Source organism: Gadus morhua, chromosome 6 (genome assembly GCF_902167405.1).
Source record: "Gadus morhua chromosome 6, gadMor3.0, whole genome shotgun sequence".
Lineage (NCBI taxonomy): Eukaryota > Metazoa > Chordata > Actinopteri > Gadiformes > Gadidae > Gadus > Gadus morhua.
Window position 1 is genome coordinate 21,563,539 of NC_044053.1, and position 24,687 is coordinate 21,588,225.

Below are 24,687 nucleotides of genomic sequence, written 5' to 3' on the forward strand. Positions count from 1 at the left end.
GCAGAATGGTCAAAGTATTAATTGTGCGCTGAAAGAAAAAAATTGCAATTCCTCCGTGGACCACCAGAGGGAGCAGCGGGGCGCTCTGCTCCAGTGTTGACAGACCGGAGGAGACCGAGGAGGGTCGAGAGACCGGAGGAGCACAAAATGTCTAGGAGTCTAGGAGTGGGTGACAACGAAGCAGAATAGCGTTAGATAAGTAAACTATCTTGAAGATGGACATGTGCGCTCTGGTAACATGTTGGGCGATCATAAGTAAAACGGTTTGACTATAGGATTGAACTAAACGAGTACATTCCCGGTGATATTTGTTGTATCCACACTAAAGCTTTCTACTAGCTAATGTTTGCTGACGTTAGCATCAACGTTAGCAAGTGGTAGCTAGCAAGCCAGCTCAGCCAGTGGCAAAAGTAAAGCTCACCTCTCTGGTACAGTCTGCCGACTGCCATGTCGGTGTTCGCCTAACACGGCATTTCTTATTTTACCGAGCTAACGATAAGCTGTGGCCGCGAACAGGACATGCTAGGGCGGCTTCTCGACCCGACATGCTTCCCGAAAAAGAGCTGAAAGTTTGAGCTGTCAAGCTTGTTGACGTAGCTAAGCTACTTAGCGGAGCTAGTTAGCCGAGCGGCTACCATGGCCAGGATAGAGAACGGTCGTCAGTCGATCGATACGAGGAGCATCAGAACGATCAGCAGCAGCCACACGCACATCGACGACGAGAGCTCCTTCGGCTCCGACTCGGAGCTCAACGGCTTCGTCAGCGAGCGGCACACCGACAAGTACGGCTTCATCGGCGGGGCACAGAAGTACTCCGAGGAGTCGTAAGTAGTGAACTTATTGAACTTTGTAGACATTGTTTTTAAGTTGGTATCCGTATGTGTTTTTATGTGCACGCAACGCAAGGCGGTTTGTGGGATAACTAAGGAGATAGATCATAGATTGAATGTGTTCAACTTTTCAAACTACTCGTTTCTTCTGTCCCAGCTGTCAACAAACGTCCCCTCGCTGAGGTTGAGCTGTATTGTGGTTATTGGCTTGATACGGCCTGGACTAATCAGTTATCCAAAGGAATGTATTCCCTGGCTGCATATGTCTTTTGCGTGTGGTCTCCCAAGGGGACAAGTTAAGTGAGGGATGCATGATGAGATGAATAAATGTCATCGCTTTACATTGGATTAGTCTGCGACACAATCCAACGTGGCGAATATTGTGCTGTCCTCAATACGTCGCTTTATACTATAATAACACGACTTAAAAATCATGTCAATGTCTTTTTATTTGTTCAAGCTATTGTAAGCTATTTTCTGTGCTTTTAAACTAAACATGCACAAGCACATTTCAGTGATATTTTCACTCCTTTTTGTTGGACCTTATGGCTACGAAACAGTCCTGAGAATTAAGGGAATCAGAGCTCAGCAAAGGGCTTCCTGGCCTGAGACGTACTGCTCTACGTAAGGTTTACTGGAGTTTGTGGCATTGCCCTGTGCCACAACCCTGGTGCCCCATTACTAAAGACCCGTTTCTGGCTAAAAGGGTTGTGTAGGTTTTCACTGACATGGTGTTTTAATGGACTGTTACGACTTTGGGCTGGTGCAATCTACCATGTCCAGACTTATAGTCTCAAGGCATCCAATGTTCTTGGACAGTGTCTGGCTACCTCCCCTTTTAAATAAATTGCGCTGCCCAAGATTTATAGTAGACCTCTCTTTGAAGACTTTCCATACCCTACAATTACAGGCCTGTGTTGATCAGTTAATGACATGGTTGAGCTTCACATCAGGCACACATCAGGATGCAGCCTATCCATGGCTATATTTAATTTTTCTGTTTGAAAATGTCTGATCTTCATCGCTTCTTCTTGGAGCTGAGTGGTACAATCATTAATTACATCATGGAACAGGCTCAACCACGTGCTCTTTGATGCAAAACTATTTAATTTATTTTGATTGTTGTCATATGACATATTTATATGAAAACTTGACCAACTTGTTTCTTAGTTCCTGATACTACTAGATGGCATTTAGCCTATTTCATTCATTTGTTTTCTTTAAATGTATCCCTGCTCTCTGCATATTTTAAGTCTGGGCTATTGAATTAGTTTAACGAATGACTCACACTATAACTTATCTCTGCTCCCTACCGCTCCCCTCTGCAGGGCCCAGGACGTGCCTCCAGAAGTGCTCAGGCAGAGAGAGGTGAAATGGCTGGACATGCTCGGCCATTGGGACAAATGGATGGTCAAGCGTCACGACAAGGTCAGAGCAAGGAGATGGGCACACTTCTGTCCTCCATTTAGCCTGTAGCGCGTTGGTACAAATATTGAATTGCTAATGTATTTTGGCAATTATGTATTTGTTAAAGTGGCTTTCTGTACGCACGTTAGTAGCACAATACATTTATGAGGTTTTTTTTTATACGGTAGCCTTGAGTATTTGCTAGGAAAGCTATCAAACACAGTGGCAGCCATGTGTCAATATTCAATTACTCAAATAGGAGGCCACTGTTGTATCATACCACTTGGCCTACTCACTCGCCTAGCTGGTTCTCAATAATGGCTCCGCAAGTATGCAACTCCTGCTCATTTCCATGAGTCAGCAGCAGGCCGGAACACGATCCATCCCTTTCTCTACAGTCACCCCACGGATCATGTGACAGAGTGACAGTCTGAGATGCAGGGTGGAGCACAGCTGACAAAGCATAACAGACACTGTTGTGAAGTTCCCTGTCTCGCTGTGGGCACAGCTTGTTGTCATTTGCTCTCGCTGCAGTCCCCCGAGTGAACACGCTGATGCTGTGTAAAGGGAAACAGTCATGAATTAGTGAGTTTGGAATGGAAGTGATTGACTTGGTAACTGCCTACACACTTGTGGAAGTGATGGTTGTGTTTCTGGGTTTATTGCTACTGGACACGTACAGTGTGTATACAGCTCTCCTCAGAGGGTTGAGTGCTCTATCAAAAAGACAAACAGCTGTCTAATGGAAATGCAGGTTTGAAGCCTACTGTGTGATTTGCCGGTCTACGCACACATTGTAAACCCTTTTGCGATATTCTTATTTTGAGGAATTATCTTAAATTGGTATTTAGACAAATTCGTAATATTATTATTAGGTGAGCCTGAGAAAAATCAAAGCATCAATTTGATTAAACGGCATATTTGAACAACTGGACAGAATAAACAGAACGTTTATATTTTCCTAATTTGTACTCCTCCTTGTAAAACCTTCAAAAAACTACTGCTTGGAATTGATTGATTGCACTAATTAATTGGTTGACCCGCTGCGTCTCTACAGGGGGTTCAACCCTTATTGTTCGGATGACCCTCTCATTTGCAATAGAAGAAATAAGTGAAAAAATTCCCAAAGCAGTCCACACAGATCCACAGCCTAAACGCACATATTCAGCATATATATTCAAAACAATTTCAAAAAGTAAGAAGTAATCCTCAAAGAAATGTATAAAAGTAGGGCTTACAGTGTCGCACACTGACAGATACATGCATTATTTTCCTTGCCTTTGGAGCCTATTTTATGAGTGATATATCTCAGAAGGGAGGCAGAATAAGTCATGTTTAGGCGTAAACTGAACATCTGTACTCAATCCGAACAGGTGGAATTAGGGATGGACGATATATATATATATATATACCGATATCGCAGTATGATCCCATTGTGCAGTAATTATCTTGTGGAGGGATGCCTCCATTGATTGTGTGGCTTGGTTGTGTTCGACGTAGAGCCCACCTAAAACCGCTTTATAACAATCAAGTTTCATTGGCTGGTTTCCCTGACATCTATAAGTGTGAGCAGACGGGTCCACAATACGAACACACCCTGTGGAGCAAACCATGTGACGTGTGTGACTCAATTGATTGAAGAGAAGGAGGCCTTGGTGACACTCGTCAGTTCAATGCGACTCTAATCAACCGACCACGCCAGGACGCATTAACTGTCAGGCCCAGATCGGAGTTCACATTATGACATTTAGCAGACATTTTTTTCCAAAGCAACTTACTTATGCGTACTTATTCATAAACATGTTCACACAATGATGGCGATGTCCACCATGCAAAGCGACCGCCAGCTCGCCTGGAGCAGTTACTGTTAGTTGTCTTGCTCAGGGACACATCGACAATCGGCTAGGAGGAGCCAGGGATCAAACAAGCAGCCTTCTGGTTGTCAGCCCGCTCTCCCTCCTGGGCTAGGCAATGGCAATGTCGGCGGACTAAAGGTCTTTAAACCAGCGGCCCATGACTTCATGGAGCCTGCCAGGATCCTTCTCCGTCCCCTCGGCAGCCACTTTGGGAATCCTTCAGGGGATCTCTTCTAGTTCAGGTTTTCAAGTTTTCAAGGGCCCAAGGCGGGTCATTTCCGGTCTTGAAGCATTATACCGTTCCCGTTTGTCTTTGTGATTGTGTCATGAAATTGGCTCGTCATTGTTTATTGTAACCTACATTAGCCTCTTTAGCAAACCTACCCGAAAACAAACAACACAACTTTACTTTAGATTGTATTGCACGCACAGCAAGACACAATTCACAAATTGGTGACCGTAATAAAGTAGCAATGTAATCAAGTGTCTAAGAGCATTTAAAATCAACATTAAAATGACCAAAGTGGTACAAATACAAAGAAAATAAATCTCTTCACGGGCCCAGCCATTTTTGTTGAGAGCATCATCACTGATCTCGGTATACTCTCGGAATTCCAAGAGATGAAGACAAAAAGGGGGCGCGCCTCCAAGAAAGCTGGGAGATCTTCCGACTCGGAAGGCCGGTGTCGGAGGATTCAGGAAAACACCATAACCTATTTGGTGATTTCTGCAGGCGTGCTTTAATACCTTTGCGTGGCCCCATTCTCTCTCTCTCTCTCTCTCTCTCGCTCTCGCTCTCTCATATATACTGTAGCATACTCTCTTGCCCACCAGTCCCTCTACGTCTTTTTTTGGTACCGTCATTTGACGGTATTGATTGATTTCACTTGGAATATGTACTCTGTAGTACCAACGTAAATTGGTCAGCAGCCCTAAGTACCTATTGCGGTACCCTAGTGAACCGAACCCTGCACCCTGCATCTCTTCTCTTAGAGAAGAGATGCAGAAGTCTATGGGTTTTGCGGAAAGATTCAGTAGCTACCAGGGGCTATGTCATATAAGGCTTTGCTCAGATCCTGGCATCATAAAGGAGGGAGAATATATATGTAGTGACATAGAAGCCCAGGAGGGCTTTTCTGGGGATGAAGAAAACTATAACTTTTTCCAAAGTGATATTGTGGTTGTCCGTCAATCGAAGTAATAGAGTTGCTGCTCATGCCCCGAAACAAAATGTATGTTTATATTTGCTAACTCTATAACATGTCAACCCCGCCCGTAGTATCAGACATTCCTGCCAGGTTTCATGATCCATAAATGAATGATTTGAATGAACCTCTAGCTCGGTGTGTGTCTGTACTGGTTACAGCCTGCATAGTCCCCACTGTCATGGTGGCGTAAATGGCAGCCAAGAAGTATTCAATACGCACCCTTGTTCAGCCTCGCATGAGTGCCAAGAAGCCCATCACCTCCTTGGCATCCAGTCCAGACGGCCTTTCTCTGTTTCATGTCTTCCAGTTCAGTTCAAAAATACCCCACACTTCCGATTTCTTTGGCAGTTTATTGCTCCTCCAGCTTAGTCGTGTTTTCAAGTTTAGCCAAAAACTGAAGATCTTATAACACAACTTTGTCTGAAGACCAACCGTGTGTGTGTGTGTGTGTGTGTGTGTGTTACGCATGCAGATCCATGCTGTGCAGGCCAGATTTCTTTGGTATTAATGTTAGCCCAAAACCAATTTTCAGTCTGCAATTTCTTGCTATACCGACACCTGTGTTTCATTATACAGTTTCTTCTGTCAGCACTCAAATATGTACTTTATATTAGTGTCCCCAATCACTAGGAATCAAATTATTTTCATCAGGTCGAAATCTTTGACGTGCGACCTCATCGTCTTATGTAATTCATGATATTGTAGTTTTGCTTTTAGGGTTATTCAATTCACACAATTAGTTTTGAACAAATGTAATGGCATAAGAAATGAAAAAAGAAAAAATTATCAGTTTATAAGAAGATCATCAACCAGTGTGAAAGTGTCCCCAACTGGTCCACCATACTGCTGCACATCCACCTAGAAATGACACCGTTAACGCTGACCTCGGTGGCCTCCCTATTTACTGCCATGCGTGCTGCGTGTGACGTCCTTGTTATTGGTCTTCCCATGTGGGTCACTTCAGACCAGTTCACACTGGAATCTCATATCAGCCACACCAAACAAACAGCCCAACCAAAAGATGGGATCTGAGCAAATGAACTGAAATTGAAGATTTAGGCTTTCAGTGTAAAGGAAGCCTTGGCTTTTATTACCGAATGCAACCTAAAACATACTGTAGAAAAATACTTATGATTTTTATGTATTTTTCTACAGTATGTTGTCGGTTGTATTGCAATCAGTATTTTTCTACAATATTTCTCTAATGTCAATCAGACAATGGAGAAGGGACAGTGTGGGACACTTATGATGGAGAGTCACTTTAAGACTATCCAGACTGCAGCCGCAGAAGCGGTTCTGTTCTCTGTTCAGAACCAGCGACACATGACTCTACATATGGCTTTCATTCTCCACATAATCGACGTTGAGCCTGTCCCTGAGTGGGAGGGCGGGCGGTCTGCATGCTCACCCTGTGGTGCGGCTGTGTTGTGACCGCTGTCATGGCCCTGGTCTCCAGGTGAGGCTGCGCTGCCAGAAGGGGATTCCCCCGGCCCTGAGGGGCCGCGCCTGGCTCTACCTGTCCGGGGGGAAGGTGAAGAGGGAGCAGAACCAGGGGAAGTTCCAGGTAGGCCCACTCACTCACACCACCTGCTGTGTTCGTATTGTGTTAGTTTGTTTTATGAATCTAGGGCTGCAACAATTAGTTGTTTTAAGTAGTTGAAAATGTTCTATCCATGTATATGTATGACACACAGAATCATACATATATTGAAAGATAGATAGATGGATATGTATGAATGATCGTGGTCTATAAATATCTATATCTAATCTATATAGATATAGATATAGATATTTAAAAAAAATAGCAGCCATTGTGTGAGATGAACACGCTGGGGATGTGTGTCCAGGAGCTGGATAGCGAGGCAGGTGACCCCAAGTGGCTGGATGTGATCGAGAAGGACCTGCACCGCCAGTTTCCCTTCCACGAGATGTTTGTGTCGCGCGGAGGCCACGGGTGAGTCCTCGCACAATGGAAGGGATGGGAAATGTCCTGCTGGACATTTCCACTTTCTGACTTAGATCGCTCTCTTTCTTTCTTTGCTCTCTTTCCCTATCGTTTTCCGTCTCTCTCTCTCTTTGTCTTTGTCTTTCTCAATCCCTTGCTTGCTCTCTTACCTTTCTCACACTCCCTCCCTTTCATCCTCTCTCACAATCCTCCCCTCTCTTACCTCCCTCTCTTTCATCCTCTCTTTCAACAACCCGTCTCTTTCTTACTGTGCGTGTGTGTGTGTGTGTGTGTGTGTGTGTGTGTGTGTGTGTGTGTGTGTGTGTGTGTGTGTGTGTGTGTGTGTGTGTGTGTGTGTGTGTGTGTGTGTGTGTGTGTGTGTGTAGGCAGCAGGATCTGTTCCGTGTCCTGAAGGCCTACACGCTGTACCGGCCGGAGGAGGGCTACTGCCAGGCCCAGGCCCCCATCGCCGCTGTGCTCCTCATGAACATGCCTGCTGAGGTGAGCAGCTGGATGACTGTACAAACACCGCGCCTCTCTTTATTAGGCCCTGTCTCTGTGATATGTGTAAACACACCGCCCATATGGGCTCCTGGGCTATTCTTAGGCTAGGTTCTAAACACTGTCCCAGGCCACAGCGCAGGCCACCCTCTCTACCAAAGGCCTCGGTTAAGGCCTTTGGTAGAGAGGCCATGATGCGCCGTGTCTGGAGGGAGGACATTTTAGAGTCTTTGTTCGGCGCTGGACACGAAGCGCCAGCGTTGTTCTTGTCAAACATGGCCGCCGCAGAGCTGCTGCTTTACGACCCTGGCCTTCTGCGGAAGGGTCGTGGACGTGTTGGTACAGGCGTCAAGCTCGCACACGACCCCAACAACAACCACAGGAGGGTGGGAACGAGGAACCGCATGAGTGACATCGTAAATCCTCCATTCACATCCATGATTTCGACAAACAGTTCACGCACTCCGTGGGGAGCGGCAAGAGTGTGACGGCGTGCAGCAAGTGAGGAATGGTGTTGTGAGCAGGGAGGGCTTGAGGGCTGTGATGACCTTGTTTCTGGACCGATGAGGATTCAGTAGGATGCAGTTGAGTTTAAGACTAACTTAATTAATCACGGATGGGAAATTAGTGTAATTGTAGAGAGTACACTAAGGACAAAATGGGATTTAAAAAGCTACATATCTTTTGTTTAAGAATAAAAAAGACCAAGTATTCCAAGATATAACGGTGGAATATACATAGAAATACACTGTAAATGCTTGCGTTACTCACATGTAGATGTGTAAAAAAGTTTCTAGTTGTAAAAACTCTAAACGACCGCAAATACCTTGGAAGTGGTCCGTCATGTCTGCAGACGGTTAAATTGTATGTTCCTTTTTCATTTCCTGTTTCTCTTCCTCTTTACATTTCCATAACATCTAGGGCATTCAGCCGACGGTTTTATCCAAAGTGACTTACTATAAGTACATTAGTCAGAAGAAAGAGAACGATATCGCTGTCGGTACATCCAGAATGTTCAAAGAACATCCAGACTTTAATAAGTGCCAAGCACTTAAAATTGCTAGATTAACCCATATCCCGTATACAAAACAAAGATACCTAGGATAACGATGCTACGTACTATTTTTAAGTGTTTTCCTTTCTAACTCTTTTCTGTGCTCTATTATTTTGTGTATTGTAATCTAACGTGTGACTCACAGCCTCCCGTGTTCAGCACTGCCTCGATGCTGCAGCTGTGCGTTCCCTGACATCACGGCTATTTGTTTCCACAGGACGCCTTCTGGGTGCTGGTCCAGATCTGTGAGAAGTATCTCCCTGGCTACTACAGCCCCGGCCTGGTAAGCTCAGAGCCCCATGCTGCTGGACTCACGAGGCAGGATCCCGTGTTCTCAGATCTCAGATCCTACCCTACTAATTAGTTCCTTATTTGCCACCAAGTGTGAGCGAACCCGCCCTGGGCTTTCGTACCTTGAGTTCAGGGATTTGATGTAAAATGTATGGAAGGAATTCTGTGGCTTTGACTCACGAGGTGAAACTCGCCGGCTACGAGCAGTCTTAAGTACCGTACTATTATCGTAGCCCGGGGTGTAATGCAGCATTATCCCAGTGGTTGAGCCACGTCAGAGATGACTTAACCAGTAAGATGAGTTCTGCAAGTTGGCTCCTGCCTGGTGTAGAGGCCGACCACAGCGCTGCTTCCCAGGCCCGCTTCCTCTGCATGGCACATGCATCAAAGGAACAAAATGTTGAACACAATGCTCTCAATGTGTTACTGAGATAATGAGGCGTTTAAATATATCATCGTTCAATGTAAGGCCGGGAATGAAATGTGTGCCGCTGAACGCTTAAACAGAGTATTCTAAATGGTATCCAGAGTGTGTTTGACTTGTGTGAGTTGATGTGTGTATGAAATATCTATCAAAATGTGATAAACTCAGGACCAAATTATAGTAAGAAGGAGATTTAATCCTCGAGGCTGGCCTGTAAGGCCAGCTGTGTTTAAGCCCAGTGAATGCTTTGTATGAGAGTTGAATCGTGGTATATTATTAGTACGTGATGGTTGCCAGCTCGGCCATAAAACTTTCACCGCCGTCATGGAAGTTCTGTTAAACGAACAACCATAAAAAACTGTTTAAGAATAGTGTTGTATAATCTTGTTTTTTTCATAGCGATTTTAGTTCAAATTTCTAAATTTCTGATCACGTGTCAGAATAGTGTTTGTTAATTCTTTTCGCATAATGATTTTTAGTTCAATATTGTACAGAACTGATGAGCTGTCAGAATAGTGTTTGTTAATCCCTTTGTAATAAAGTTTCTTAGTTCAGGTGTTAGAGCTGCGTGCTGATCATTCGGGTGTTCTGGGCCTACAGGAAGCCATCCAGCTGGACGGGGAGATCCTGTACGCCCTGCTGCGCCGCGTCTGTCCGCTGGCCTACCGCCACCTGGAGAAGCACAAGATGGACCCCATCCTCTACATGACGGAGTGGTTCATGTGCGCCTTCTCCAGAACGCTGCCCTGGGCCTCGGTGCTGCGCGTCTGGGACATGTTCCTCTGTGACGGTACACACACACTACAGCAGCACTCTACGCCGTGTGTGTGTGTGTGTGTGTGTGTGTGTGTGTGTGTGTGTGTGTGTGTGTGTGTGTGTGTGTGTGTGTGTGTGTGTGTGTGTGTGTGTGTGTGTGTGTGTGTGTGTGTGGGATGGAAATTAACACCCGCCACACGCCACGGTGAATTGTCTCACTTCACCCGCCACTGTGTCGGGTAATACTTTCCAGTCCGGTCCGATCAAATTTGCATATTTAATACATTCGTCATACGGTGCTGCACAGTTCCACAACCATTACTGTCAACATCCGGCCCCCTTCTTCTTCTACGCCTCTTTTGCTGAACTGCGACTGTCAAAATCCGGGATAATATACCAGTAACAGGGCTCTCAAGTCTCACGCATTCAGCAAGAGACGCATGCAATTCAACCAATTCACGCGCCACACGCCACACGCCGCTATTTAACAGTGTTACAGGTAGGAATCAAATGGGTGTCCCGTACGTCGGGTAACCAGGCATCCTATTTTGCCCGGACGTGCCCTCTTTTTGAGACACTTGTGTGGCGAAAAATGTGTGGCGGAATTTCAAAATCGTCTGGGATTTTATTACAGCCTCATACATGTTCACATTGAATTTGCGTTGCGTTTCTCTGGGTCATTCACAAACTAGTTGGGCTACGCCCTCCCCTACTCATTTCTGTTCGCTTTACATTAGTGGAAGTGAGTAGGGGGAGTGGTTAAGTAGAGCCTTCAGATTGGACGGTTTGACTTACTCAGTTACCCTCGTATTTTGTATTTATTTTTTTACCATTATTGTTTTATAGGGACAAACATTAACAAATTTCCCCTACAGGGGATCGATAAAGTTCTATCTATTGAACAGAAAGAAACACTTGGTCATACTTTACACACTTTACCACAGCATTGGCCTGCTGAATGCCACAGATATATTTTCAGCATTGGACTGAATGCCACATAAATATATAATTATGTTTTTGCACGTTTGCAACGTTTAAAAGTTCAGGGTATAAAGTTCAAGTATATGCCTCTACTTGTATTGCTTAAGCCAATAGCCTTTTGAGGAAGTTCTTTTTTTTCTGAATATTAGTGTTAAGGGCTAATAATGCTTACCATCATACGTTAGTTACCATGTCTCTGGACACATTTGTTTGCAGTCACATGTAAATATATAAAAACAAATGTTCCTATTGACTTATGATGGTGTAGCCATGCATGTTGTTTTATTGTTAATATGTCAATTCGTTTTTTATTGAAAATACTTTGTATAGATGAATTATCCCCAAACTTGTCATCGTAACACCTTTGAAATAAACATGATTTAATATGGCAGATACCTGTGTATTGTTTATCATATGCGGTAAGAGTGTAACATTTTCAACCCAGTTCCTTGGTAGCACCTACTTACAGTAAAAATCACTTCTGATGGAGAAAATAATTTGTACGAAAAACACTTTTCTTATCTATTGTTACTATTATATTGTTTAAAATCTACGCGTATATAAAAAAAAAATATAGCGTACAAAAAAGATGAGTGGCGGGTAAAAAAGATGAGTGGCTGGTGGGCAGAAAAAGTGTGTGTGTGTGTGTGTGTGTGTGTGTGTGTGTGTGTGTGTGTGTGTGTGTGTGTGTGTGTGTGTGTGTGTGTGTGTGTGTGTGTGTGTGTGTGTGTGTGTCAGACAGAGCTGCAGTTTTAATCTGCAGCAATGTTCTGTTCATTAGCTAGGTCTAGAGTACTTTTTCCTTGCTATTTAGATAGTATAATTATTCACTGAAACAAGCTAACTTTGTATGTAGTGTGGTATTTTCCACCTATCCAACCTTTGAAGACATCTTTCTTTCTCTCTCTCCGTCCCAGGGGTGAAGATCATATTCAGAGTGGGCCTGGTGCTGCTGAAGTGCATGCTGGGAAGCCGTGAGAAGCTGAAGGCCTGCCAGGGCCAGTACGAGACCATGGAGCTGCTGCGAGCCCTGGAGCCCCGCTACATGCAGGAGGGCTTCCTGGCCCGGGAGGTAGGGCCCCCCCCAACACAACCCCTCTCCTTCACACACCACCGCTGGTTAAGGGATCTGAACCATGGGTAAAAAACAACTTCAAAGACCTTCCAGGGAACCTGTGTGTGAAGCGGATGGGCCAATCAAAGGACAGATTAACGTGGTGCACTGTACTCGGAGCCACTCGGCAGTAGGCAGGGGCCCGGCGGTTCATATCTAACGATTTAATGGAGCGCTCGTGAGGGAGAAGAATGGTCGCTCAGAGAGGCAGCGGAGGGACGAGTCAGCGAGAGACGAGCTGAAGTCCTCCAGAGGCTCCCAGTGTGGGCCGCCCGGCGTCTGCTTCCTGGTCTGTGTCCAGGCAGACAATGGCCTCTCTCATCGCTGCCTCCCTCTTCCAGACCACGGCTGGCCACACATTCACATTTGCCCCCGGGGCCTTTTGGCATTTCCTTACAGTGGGGATCGGGAGTAGAACTGTGAATGATGAGACACGCATGCTTAGAAGGCCCCCCCCCCCTCCTTCCCTAGTGTGAGTCTAATTCGATTGGTTGGTGTGTTGGATGTCTTGGGGTTAGTAGTGTCCACCAGGAATGGCAGCCTAGAGATGGAGGCCTGACCCCCCCCCCCCCCCCCCCTGCTCCGAACCACCTTGGCCTCAATTCAGTGAAAGTCCCTGTGGATTAAAGTATCTGCTAAGTGTGTGTGTGTGTGTGTGTGTGTGTGTGTGTGTGTGTGTGTGTGTGTGTGTGTGTGTGTGTGTGTGTGTGTGTGTGTGTGTGTGTGTGTGTGTGTGTGTGTGTGTGTGTGTGTGTGTGTGTGTCTCTCAGATCGTGGAGGTCCCCGTGTCGGCGCGGGACATCGAGCGGGAGCACCACTCCCAGCTGAAGCGCTGGAAGAAGAACCGCGGCGAGCTGAACTTCAAGTCCCCGCCCCGGATGCATGGCGCCCGCGTCATCATGTTGGCGGAGCCGCCGCGGCGCCAGGACCTGCAGCAGAACCCCACCATCGTGGTGCCGGTGCCCCCGCCCACGCCCCAGATGAAGAAGGCCCCCAAAAGCAGGGAGGAGCGGAGCAGCATCAAGAAGAAGAAGAGCGGCCGCAAGTCCTCCCAGACCCCGGAGCCCATCCCCAACCCGTACCCCATCATGGAGGAGCCCCCCCCCCAGACCCCGCCTCTGCTCTTTACCGAGACACACCCAGCCTCCCAGCCACTCCCAGCCCAGCCTCTCCACTCCCAGTCACTCCCCACTGAGCCCCTCCACTCCCAGTCACTCCCCACCGAGCCCCTCCTCACTCCCAGTCACTCCCCACCGAGCCCCTCCTCTCTCAGTCCCTCCTCACCGAGCCCCTCCTCACTCAGTCACTCCCCACCGAGCCCCTCCTCACTCAGCCCCTCCTCACTCAGCCCCTCCTCACCCAGCCCCTCCTAACTCAGCCCCTCCTCACCGAGCCCCTCCTCACCCAGCCCCTCCCCACCCAGCCCCTCCCCACTCTGCCCCGCCCCTCCCAGCCACTCCCCCTAGCCCAGCCGGAGCCCCCGCTCCCCCCAACAGCAGAACCGTTGCCCACGCCGGGGCCTGACCCTTCCCAGCCGCAGCAGACACCCCCAATAGAACCCCCGCTCGCTGCCAAAGAATCCCTCCTCCAGAGGTCCACCCACAGCCTGAGCAGCACGGAGCAGGACACCTACCTGTAGCGCCCTCTACGGCCCCGACGGGGAACCAGCATCCTTCCCTTTTCTAACACCCGCACCAGCACAGGGGCGACAGCAAGCGACTCCACTACGTGTGTTGATGAATGGGAGGTAATCATTTTTCTTTTTAATCACGCTTGCTCGATGACGACACCACATTGTTTGTACCCAATGTTGTGTCTCATGCCTACATTAAGCAGCTTATGCTATAGTGTCAAAGAATCGATATCCATGTGGTCATAGCTCCCCTGGTCAATCTGGTCCTGTTACCTCTAATCATTTCCTTTTTGTTTTTAATGTGCGACTCTAAGCGATTTGTATGCAAGGCCGTCATCGGCGCATTTCAGTTTCAGGGGAGGTTGATGAAAGCTCCCCATACAGTCTGATCTTTATGCTATACATTTATGGTGACAATCCATGCTGTCGAGTTCAATCAGACAATGGCGATGTCCTCTTCTGTTACAAGCTTGTTGAACATTTCCTCCTGTAATCACCAGAGGGCAGTCTTGGGTTTTACTGTTTCAATGCTGGGCACACAATTCAAAACAAACGTTTCTTCTTATAGTATTTTTCTTCAAATGTTACAAAATGTTACTGTCGATTAAATCACATGTATACTTTGGTTTCAGGACATTGGTATGAAGCTAGCCCTCTATTATAGCTCAAACAACAAGCTCACTCTGAGGTGTTTTGTAACCTGCCGGATTGCGTTGTGTGTTGTTTCACTTTGAATCATATTTATTTGACACAAAAGTAAACTTAAGACATCCGTCGGGCTTCCAGGGGCTTTGGGAGGTTTGTAAACGGGCGAAGTGTCACGGCCATCCTTATCGGGTTTCATCAGATGAGCAGAACGGCCAAGGATTCTTACCTTGAGCAAGGCACTAGCAGACACTACACACCAGCACTATGTCATGATAGACCTGATCCATCAAACATTCCTCACTGTTCCACACATTCCGGCCTTCCCGAGGGCTAATCACTTTTTTTCCAAATGCAAATCTGCGTTATGTATCCATATATATCTGTGCATGTAATTCCTGTAATGTCTGGGCAGGTCAGCCCCCCCAACACCACTGCCCCTCCTGGTCCTTCACACACCTCCAGGTGGACCCGAGTCCTTCTGCGGTGGGGGGGGGGTCATGTTTGTTCGTTCTTTCTAAACGCTAGAAATCCCAAAGCAAATGGAGTCACTGTCACTTTTAGATGATTCACTACCAGTACCTGTGAGCAGCAGAGGAAAGGGAATACTATTTGTTTTTATTTAGTGGGGAGGGGAACCGTTGCCGCTCTTGTTGGAGAGAATTGCACTCGTTTGTCTGGGAGTCGAGGAGCCCAGTTGGGAGGATCCATTATCACGGTCATGATGGACAGTCTCTTTGATGGGAGGATCCATTATCAAGGTCATGATGGACAGTCTCTCTGATGGGAGGATCCATTATCACAGCCATGATGGACGGTCTCTGATGGGAGGATCCATTATCACGGACGGTCTCGCTGATTGGATGATCCCTTATCACGGTCGAGAGGGACAGCCTCTGATTGGAGGATCCCTTATCACGGTCGAGAGGGACAGCCTCTGATTGGAGGATCCATTATCACGGTCGAGAGGGACAGTCTCTGATTGGAGGATCCATTATCACGGTTGAGAGGGACAGTCTCTGATTGGAGGATCCATTATCACGGTCCAGATGGACAGTTGACACAATCAATAATTGGGTGAACAAAGTTACTGATCTCTCCTTGTTAAGATTCAGATGAAGTCATTATTTTTACGAGCACCCGAGTGGCTGCAGATGTAATCCTGAGTCATTCCACTCTGTGTCTCCCCAGGTAACCTACATTAAGCAATACGTTCTGAATGTTTAACAGAAGGACTAGAGAGATTTAGCCCTCCACATTGTCTGCTTCTTTTGTTTTGTTTCGCCAATATATTTGTTTAATTTAATTGTCTATGTAGATATTAAAGATTCGTTTTTTTGCCATTATGATATTCTGACCATCACTCGCATCAAGGGAAGCATTTATAAGTGATTTTAATGAAATTATTTTGGGACTATCGGGACATTTTGGTATTAACTTAGTGCCATTTTTTTGTACTCTTGGGAGATTGGTTATTTCTTTGCCATTTGCAGCTAACAGTAGGCTTAACATGATAAATAAAAGCTGTTCACTATTTGGATTTTACAATTAAAGTTTTGTCTAAAATATGATGTTTCTTCTATTTACTTCAGCCTATCCCTGTGTTACAGCTAATGTTATAAGACTGTTATTAAAAATGACTACATTTGTTTCAGAGCTCAGTGAGTCTTACTTTGTTATGCAGTAGCAATATTTCCTCAGCAGGTGGCGAAAGAGGGTCATTCCTATCACTTAAACCAGGCCTTTACGAGACTAATGTTTGACCTCTTCTTCACAAAGAGTGGTCGTTCCTCACTATGAGCTCATCTCTCCGGAGGTAACGTGTAGCTCCCTGAAGCCAACTGGACTAACAACAGTTTACCTTGGTCCTCTTAATTTGGTGTCAAATGCTACCGCCCACCACCATTAGCTCTGAGATAATTGGACTGGAACCAACATTGTGCCTCGGGCGTCGTAATTTCCCCTTGACGGGGAAATTACTAGCCGTGTGAACGTGAATAAGCCTAGTAGCTCATCTGGATCGTAAAGCTGTAGGCTGGGTCCAGGGTCAGTCCAGCCCGAGGCATGGGTCGCAATTGTAAAAGTACCAATTAGGGGATTTAGATCAAGAGATCGCAGAGAAGCTTCTTCATCCATAAGGATCATTTAATTGTAGACTAGTCATTTAGGTTATCCTTATGTAGAATGTATGCGAGTGAATAGGCCATCTATTTAGGCTACAACATCGTAGGCGGTGCATGACTGATGTGGAATATTACATGTGTACTTACTTTCATTATGCAATCACAACACACACAGATGTGCTTGTGGACATTCTTCCTTGTTCAGAAGTACCTCAGAAGTTTAATAGGTAGTGTGATGTACTGATGGTGGCATGGTCGCCCACATACACTCATTACATAGTACTACCTACCTCGAGGTACTGTGACCACAGCAGTAGGTAAATAGGTAGTGTGATGTAGGTTAAATGGACGCCCGCATGCAGGCCCGCAACAGTTAACTGACCGACTCCCTGTGGAATTCATGCACCGTCACGCTTTCCCCTCTCGGCCCAGCGGACACCTGCTCCCCTTTCAGGGCCACCGGGCATTTACATCTCAAAGGGGGACGACCAAGAAGGCCTCCTCTGTGCTCTCGTCCCGGCTCCCAGAAATGATCTGATTTATCTCGCCCATCAACGGAAATATGGGAGCTTTTAAAAAAGGAAAAGGAGCACGTCGTCCTCCCCCCCAGCACCACCGGCACCTCCTCCACCTCCCTGGGGCGCTGGGCACTGGGGAGCAGGCAGGCGAGGGATGTCAAAGAGTGACTTGTGATCCCCGTCGTGTGATCAGCAACCCGGGCTGGTGCCCTCGCTGAGGTGGCGGTGATGGTGGCAGTTGTGGTGGTTTGAATGGTAGGGATGGTGATGGTGCTGGTGGTGGTAGTTTCAGTGGTAGGGATGGTGGTGGTGGTGTTGGTGGTGGTGCGTTGGTGTCGGCCAGAGCAAATCAGTGTGTTTGTGTGTATGTGCGCACACACACACTAGCACGTACGCACATGCACACGCAGTCGCGCGCACACATGCAGGCGCACACACACACACATACATACACACACACATACACACACACACACACACACACACGCGTGCAGGCACACACACACAGACACACAGAAACACAGTTATACTGTAACAGCATGTTAAGGTATAAAGGTATCCCAGTGAGTATCTAATTCCAAAGGTCTGACGGTGCGTCAGTGAGGAGGACAAGGGGATGAAAGGGTTATTCACCGCTGTGAGTGAAGACATGAGTTTCTGTGATCCTGGGCCAAAGCCAGCGTGGAAAATACAATTATCCCAGAGTTTCTCTCTGAAACACAGGGCACTCCTTTTCAAATGTTTAACAAAACTCCATCATACGCTGTGTTTTGTTATCTCTTATCTTGGCGCCATGATGAATAGTTTCCTTTCCTAAATGCAGAATTAATGCATCTATGTTATACATTTAATCTATATTTCAACACCTTGGCACGGTCCATTCTCTGGCCCATTAAAGTCGCTCTTGAGAAGAATAAGGTAGCGCTGTCTTTCTAAACAAAGTTTTGTAAGTGGACTCTGATAGATGGTTACATCAACTCTATTCCAAACAGACTTGCATTAGGGCTCCTAATGTGTTCAGGCCTGAGTTGGACCACTGGCTATTTTCCCTTATGATTATCAGGCTTTTGTGAGCATTTCTTTGGCTTTTATTCAGTTTGTATCCTGTAGTGGCCATACTTGGTGAGTGAGGAAATGTAACTATCAATAACAATAGTTCACTGGAATACAGTTCCCAGGTACATTTAACTTTTTAGATCTCCTTCCAGTGACCCCAAGGAGGGAAATCCAGTTCTTAAAGAGGAAAACCAAAAAGTGTTTTCATTGAATAATTTCGGGCTTCTAGAAACAGCCGGTTGATGTCCTCTGAAACGGCAGCTAGACTGTCCAGGTTCTTCTATCAGGTGAGATCTGGGCATGCAGGTTAAAAGCCCAGAGTGTGTGAGGTTGTAAATAATAGAAGTCAGTCACCTGCTCGGGGCTAGGCCTACTGGACTTGTCACCCTGAAGAGGTTGTGGGGGGGGGGGGGGGGGGGGGGCTACTCTGCACACCTGCGGCCTCTTCAAGACTGTTGTCTTTGCTAAAGCTGTCTCAGCAAATCTCTGACGGTGGGGGTGCCCTTCCTATCCTCCGTCCCTCCCCTTCCTGACCTCTGAACCCCGCTACATCTCTCGGGTTGAGCGCTGCTGGAGGCTGAGCGCGATTGTAGCCGCAGAGTCTTGTCAGGTGACTGAAGCGTGAGGCGCGCACCGCATTCCCAACCCTCCTCCTCGTGTACCCCTGCTCTCCACTCCCTGCAGGTGAACTCAAGGCCGGGGTTCCATCAGCTCATCTGTTGGCTTGAATCACGGTTCTGTCGGAGCCCCTCGACGTTTACTGCCCTTACAACAACAAGAGAGAAGACCAATGACGACGGCAGTAACTCCCCTAAATCACCGACTGCGAATGATTCACAGCTGGCCTGCCACCCTCCTGAGCCCCTCTTCTTAAGGGCTTATCCCATCCCGCGGCCTCCCCTGCTCAGGCCTGTGTGTTCCGCTGGTGATCAGTAACCAAAAGGCCTGTGCAGAGATCCAGCCGCTAAATGGCTCTCTCAGGGGTGTCTACCTGCCTGTGTGTGTGTGAGAGTCTGTGCTTTTGTTTTTTTGTGTGTGTGTGTGTGTGTGTGTGTGTGTGGTGTGTGTGTGTGTGTGTGTGTGTGTGTGTGTGTGTGTGTGTGTGTGTGTGTGTGTGTGTGTATGTGAAAGGTGTAGCTATTTTCTGTGTTTGTGTGTGTGTGTGTGTGTGCGTGTGTGTGAGAGAGTTGGTGCTATTGTTTGTGTAAGCGTCTATTTGTGCTATTGTTTGTGTGTGTGTGTGTGTGTGTGTGTGTGTGTGTGTGTGTGTGTGTGTGTGTGTGTGTGTGTGAGTGTGTGTGTGTGTGTGTGTGTGTGTGTGTGTGTGTGTGTGTGTGTGTGTGTGTGTGTGTGTGTGTGTGTGTGTGTGTGTGCGTGTGTGTGTGGGGGGGAGTTTGTTATATTGTTTGTGTGTGCTTTCGTGTGTTTGTCCGTGTGCGTGTGTGTGGTGATCGCGGAGAGCTCCTGGCTGGTAGGTGATGAGTTACAGACACAGATGGTGGGCATCAGCAGCAACAGGCGGGCCGGGGGCAGATTAGCAGCAGCCTGTGTCTGGCCCAGGCCAGCCCAGGCCCACTCCCACCCGGGTCCCAGAGGGAGGGCCTGTCTGTAACCCTACTCGCCCTGGCCGGCCTGTTGTGTTGACGGAGGCAGACCACAGGCTTATCTCGTCTCAGGCCCCCAATCAGTGGGACTGGGGGGCTCAGGGTGCTCCCACTGAGTCAGGGTGGGGGTTGGGGAGGGCTGGGTTAAGTCCAGTTTGACTCGTGGTGGGACTGAATTTGGATGGATAGCGCAGCGTCTACCATCACTCTTTATTGGCATAGGGCACCAATTCCGCAATCAGTGGAGACGTGTTTCACGGCTGCAGCCTCATTGTCACGCCGCCAGACGCCTCCTTTTGTTTTGTCTGTCTGTGCAAGCCAATGTTTACCACCTCTGTCCTGGGCTTGGGTTCGGGGCTTCCCCTGTCCGCTGTCTGTCCTGCATGTCGGCTCCACTCGGATATGTTTGTAGTTTTGTCTTCCTCTCGTTGGGCAGAAAAAACATGTTGGGTGACCAGCGCATTCTGCCTTTCATATCCGTGTTGCAGCATGCAGGAAGCGGAGTTCAAGCTGTCCAGGTCCTAGGTCAACCAGATGCATTATGGGAGACACAGGGGGTGAGAGGATTCGGGAGAGACCCCGGGAGGCTGGCGGGGGGTTGGTGTTGGGTCCTGTTTATTTTATAAACACATGCAGCAGATTAGTATCGGTGCCAGACCCCCCTCCACCTCCACCAGCACCGTCACCAGCACCACCCCCTCACCGGCCATATGGGGAGGATGTCGTCCGTGTTGGAAACCTCTTCGCTAACTATTTTTATCCCAAAGTAGGGCCTTCTTCTGTGCTCGGGTTCTCCATTCACCACCGGCTCATTGTGGGATGCCTCCAAACTTAAATCAACAGATTGCCCACGACTTTAGGAATAAGACGTGAACAAAGCATGTCCCCATAAGATGTCTCGGACCCTGATCCCATGTTGGCACGCGAAGCCACTTGCCACTGGGAGGTCAAAACAGGAAGCTCCTCCCCCTCCCCCCCTCCCAAGCACCAGGCTGATGAGTCCTGCTTCAAGATGTTCGTCTGTGGCTCATCTCCTGGAGACCAGCAGCTCTTTCCTGCCATTGTTTTACTAGTGAGTGTTTTTTCTGTGCGTGTGTGTGTGAGACACGATGGCAGTAAAGAACCTTTGATGACCCATCTGTCAGCGGCTGCTCCCTGGACTCATATGTTGCTCTCCTCACAGAGTGAGGAACTGCACACACACTGGTCCCAGGGTGGGGTAAGGAGCTGTCATTGAAGCCCCCAAAACACTCTTTTATATGACACACATACGCAATACGTGTGAATGTGCAACGTGTGAATGCAAACCAAACCATAGTTCTGCACAGTTAATTTTCACCGATGAGGAGTCAGCAGCTGATTTATTTCAACGTTAATGCCGGCCGGCTCCGAGGAGAGACGGAAATGCTGTTTGACGGATTAACAGTCGAGCTGCGCCAGCGATCGGGGGGACAGCCGTGGAAGCCCCCCACTGGGGAAGTATTTGCAGATAATGTTATGTCAAGAGTCCAGGGTTACATGCAATTATCCCACCTTGAGAAATGTAGGTTTTGTACACGCAAACTGATTTCCGGTGCCAGATGAAGAAAGCATGATAACAATGATTTAAAGGCGTTCATCCAGCCCAATATATGTCAGTTTCCGAACCCAAATCAGCTGGAGGCTAGTGTTGGCCGAGTTTTATTTTTGTATATTAGGTAGCTAAAACGCAACCAGAAAAACTATGGCTCTCAATGATTCAGCTGTAGGTAGGAAGGTTTAAATCATAGTCAACAGTCTCTATCCAGCCTATGTTTTCTGTCTTCAAAAGTTTAATATACAATTATGTTTAAAATACAATTGTACGGTTTGCCTTGTTTTGAGGTAAAATGGTTTGTTTTTCACACAATTTCATTAACTCAATTGATTGGCCAACGAAGATTTAAAGCTATGGGGGAAAATAACGCATTCTATTCTATTCCATGTACTGCTATAATGTTGTTAAGTGCAGGGATGGGATCTATGGCAAGGGGGGAACTTAAGGAAGTGCACCAGAGGATGTGTTGATTCACCTCCAGGCCTTCGTCATGGTTACCAGAGGACGATAAAGATCGACCACAAGCAAAAAAATATATAAAATGCCGATGCTTTTGCTCCTCCTTCTTCATCCGTGACCTCCTTGAACGCCGGGGAGGGGGAGAGAGAAAAACCTGACCACTGCAAAGCCAGTTTCCCATGGTGACAGAGTGGCAGCCAGTCAGCGTCTCACTGGCAGTGTACAGTGAGAGCCAAGCTGCTAGCTCATATATCACCACAGAGGCTGTTATGTCTGCAGGACCGGGAAGACCCAGGCGTGTGTGTGTGTGTGTGTGTGTGTGTGTGTGTGTGTGTGTGTGTGTGTGTGTGTGTGTGTGTGTGTGTGTGTGTGTGTGTGTGTGTGTGTGTGTGTGTGTGTGTGTGTGTGTGTGTGTGTGTGTGTTGGGTGGGGTAGCACAGAGTTACCCACCAGACATGTAGACCCGTTGGTAGAAAGAACGATTGTTCCTGAATCTGCGTCCATAAAGTTGTGGTTTAAGTTGGATTACCACTCTCAGGCCTCACGGTTGTTGATGAGGTGCCGTAATGCCTACTCGCTCAGACGCCGCCTTGCTGGGGGTTTAAAGGCCCTGCAGAGGGGTTCAGTCCAAGGACGCCTTTAAACTCCTAATCCTCAATTCATGCACGGGGCTGACCCGTTGGGAATGAAAGATTATATTGAACAAAGATAACACAAGTGTGACATGGCGTGCAGGCAGAGAAAGTTAAGGTTCAGGAACGAGTGAAGATTGTCCAAATGGGGACCCTTACACCTAGGAAAGGAACAAACCGCCTTTGCTCTGCTCGAGTTGAGTTGTGGCCGCTGCATCGATGCAACGTTATAGGCTCACATCTGGAGTTTGATCTCGAGGTTGTGTTCATGAGCCTTTGCTCATCTACGACTCCTAGGCTTCATTAATCTGCTGACATGGTCCTGATTGCCTGTGCACTGTTGTCCCTGGGACTCGAGCACAGTCTGGCGTACTGCCCAAGTGCCATCGGGCCTGGGAGCCAAGTTCATCTGAAACTTTGGTAACACTTTATAATGAGGTGCCATAATAAATGGCAAACTAGTCATTACCGTACCCTTTTTCAATATTTGTTAATTGTTACTAAAATATCTATCTGCCACAATTCATAGTTTTCAGGTAACCCTAACCCTATCATAAATTAAATATTAGTTGTTTGCATAGCCCTAAACCTAACCCTAACACACGGCCCTAACCCCAACACACGACCCTAACCCTAACACACAGCCCTAACCCTAAACCTAACACACAGCCCTAACCCTAACACACGACCCTAACCCTAACCCTACCCAGCGACACTCTGTGGTGAGTGAAAAAAAAAATATGAACTGACTAGTTTACTATTTAAGATGGCACCTTATTATAAAGTGTTACCGAAACTTTTAGTTCATATGTGTTTGAGTTCATGATGAACTTAAAGTTAAGTAAAATTCAACTTTAAATTGAATTCATCTTTTTAAGGAGGGGGTTTGGAATGAGGAAGTTGCTGTTAGACATGCATGATGGGGAAGGGGGGGGGGACTATGACTGAATGCCGTAGTATCATGACTTGGGGAGCATGCGGGGGTTGAGGCGGGGGGTGGGAGCCCCTGGGAAAGCTGGTCCTAGCTGGGATGGCGTGCATGCAGCGGGCCACGGAGGTCAGTGCGGAGGGGAGACGGAGAGAGAGAGCGACAGCGGCTGCCGGCGATAGCAGCAGGAAAGATAATAAAGCAGAAGGTGTTTCCTGTGAGCGCTCCCTCAGGAACCGTTCTCACCGCTCTCCCCGCCAGATACATACAGTACACAACCACACGACAGCCATCTTGAAACAATCCCCCCTTCCACCACCACCTCCAACACCCCCACCACCATCATCACCCCACCAACAACAACACCCCCACCAGCCCACCACCTCCACCTCCTCCACCTCCCCCCGCCAGTACCCACCACCACCCTGCCCGAGATTGCAAACCAACTAAAAGTGAGCTATCGACCAGAGTTCCTCAGGCTAGGCGCCTGGGGCCGCTCAGCTGTTCATCCCACCCTCCGTTGCACTGCAACCCGCTCGTTAGCGTGAACAGTGGGCTCCAGAACCACAGCGTTTACGGGTTCTCATGGCTGTGTTGTATTGTTGCGGGCTTCCCTTCAGCTCGGCCAAGGGAAACAGAGGTTGAGGCAAAGCAAACAAAGCACACACCGAGCCCCGAGTTATGAGCCGTGACCCTTTAACCTTCCCGCTAATTACCCCGCAGGTGATTGTTCTGATGTTCCGCCTCCATTGTTGCGTCGGGGGGGGGGATGCCGCCACATATGGCGCTCAGCTTGGGCCGCTCCAGATGTCACACAGGTGCTCTCAATTTCATCACAAATTAAACGATCGCTCGTGCAGCCTTTGAAAGCCTCCCAACACACACACACACACACATTCAGACACACAGGCACGCATGCACACATACACACACACACACACACACACACACACACACACACACACACACACACACACACACACACACACACACATATCAATACACATACACATATTCAGAGACACACACACAACTACACATACACACACACACACACACACACACCCATATCAATACAACCATACCAATACACATACGCACACACACACACGCATTTTCAACTCTGAAGCTGGAGCAGCACTAGGT

The 24,687-nt window shown here is 47.6% G+C and overlaps 1 protein-coding gene across 1 annotated transcript; it reads left to right on the forward strand.

Annotated features, from left to right (window-relative positions):
* Positions 1-106: 106 nt before the first annotated feature.
* Positions 107-16,301, forward strand: tbc1d10aa (TBC1 domain family, member 10Aa). The gene is made up of 9 exons (XM_030359798.1): positions 107-824; positions 2,159-2,258; positions 6,758-6,865; positions 7,149-7,255; positions 7,633-7,747; positions 9,019-9,084; positions 10,117-10,306; positions 12,171-12,325; positions 13,138-16,301. The coding sequence occupies exons 1-9, from the start codon at positions 637-639 to the stop codon at positions 13,738-13,740; spliced, it is 1,632 nt and encodes a 543-aa protein (XP_030215658.1). The 5' UTR covers positions 107-636; the 3' UTR covers positions 13,741-16,301.
* Positions 16,302-24,687: the final 8,386 nt, after the last annotated feature.

Coding starts and splice junctions, on each gene's coding strand:
- tbc1d10aa (XM_030359798.1), top strand. CDS start 637: ATGGCCAGGATAGAGAACGGTCGTCAGTCGATCGATACGAGGAGCATC. Junction 825..2,158: donor CAGAAGTACTCCGAGGAGTC/GTAAGTAGTGAA, acceptor TCCCCTCTGCAG/GGCCCAGGACGTGCCTCCAG. Junction 7,748..9,018: donor TCATGAACATGCCTGCTGAG/GTGAGCAGCTGG, acceptor TTGTTTCCACAG/GACGCCTTCTGGGTGCTGGT.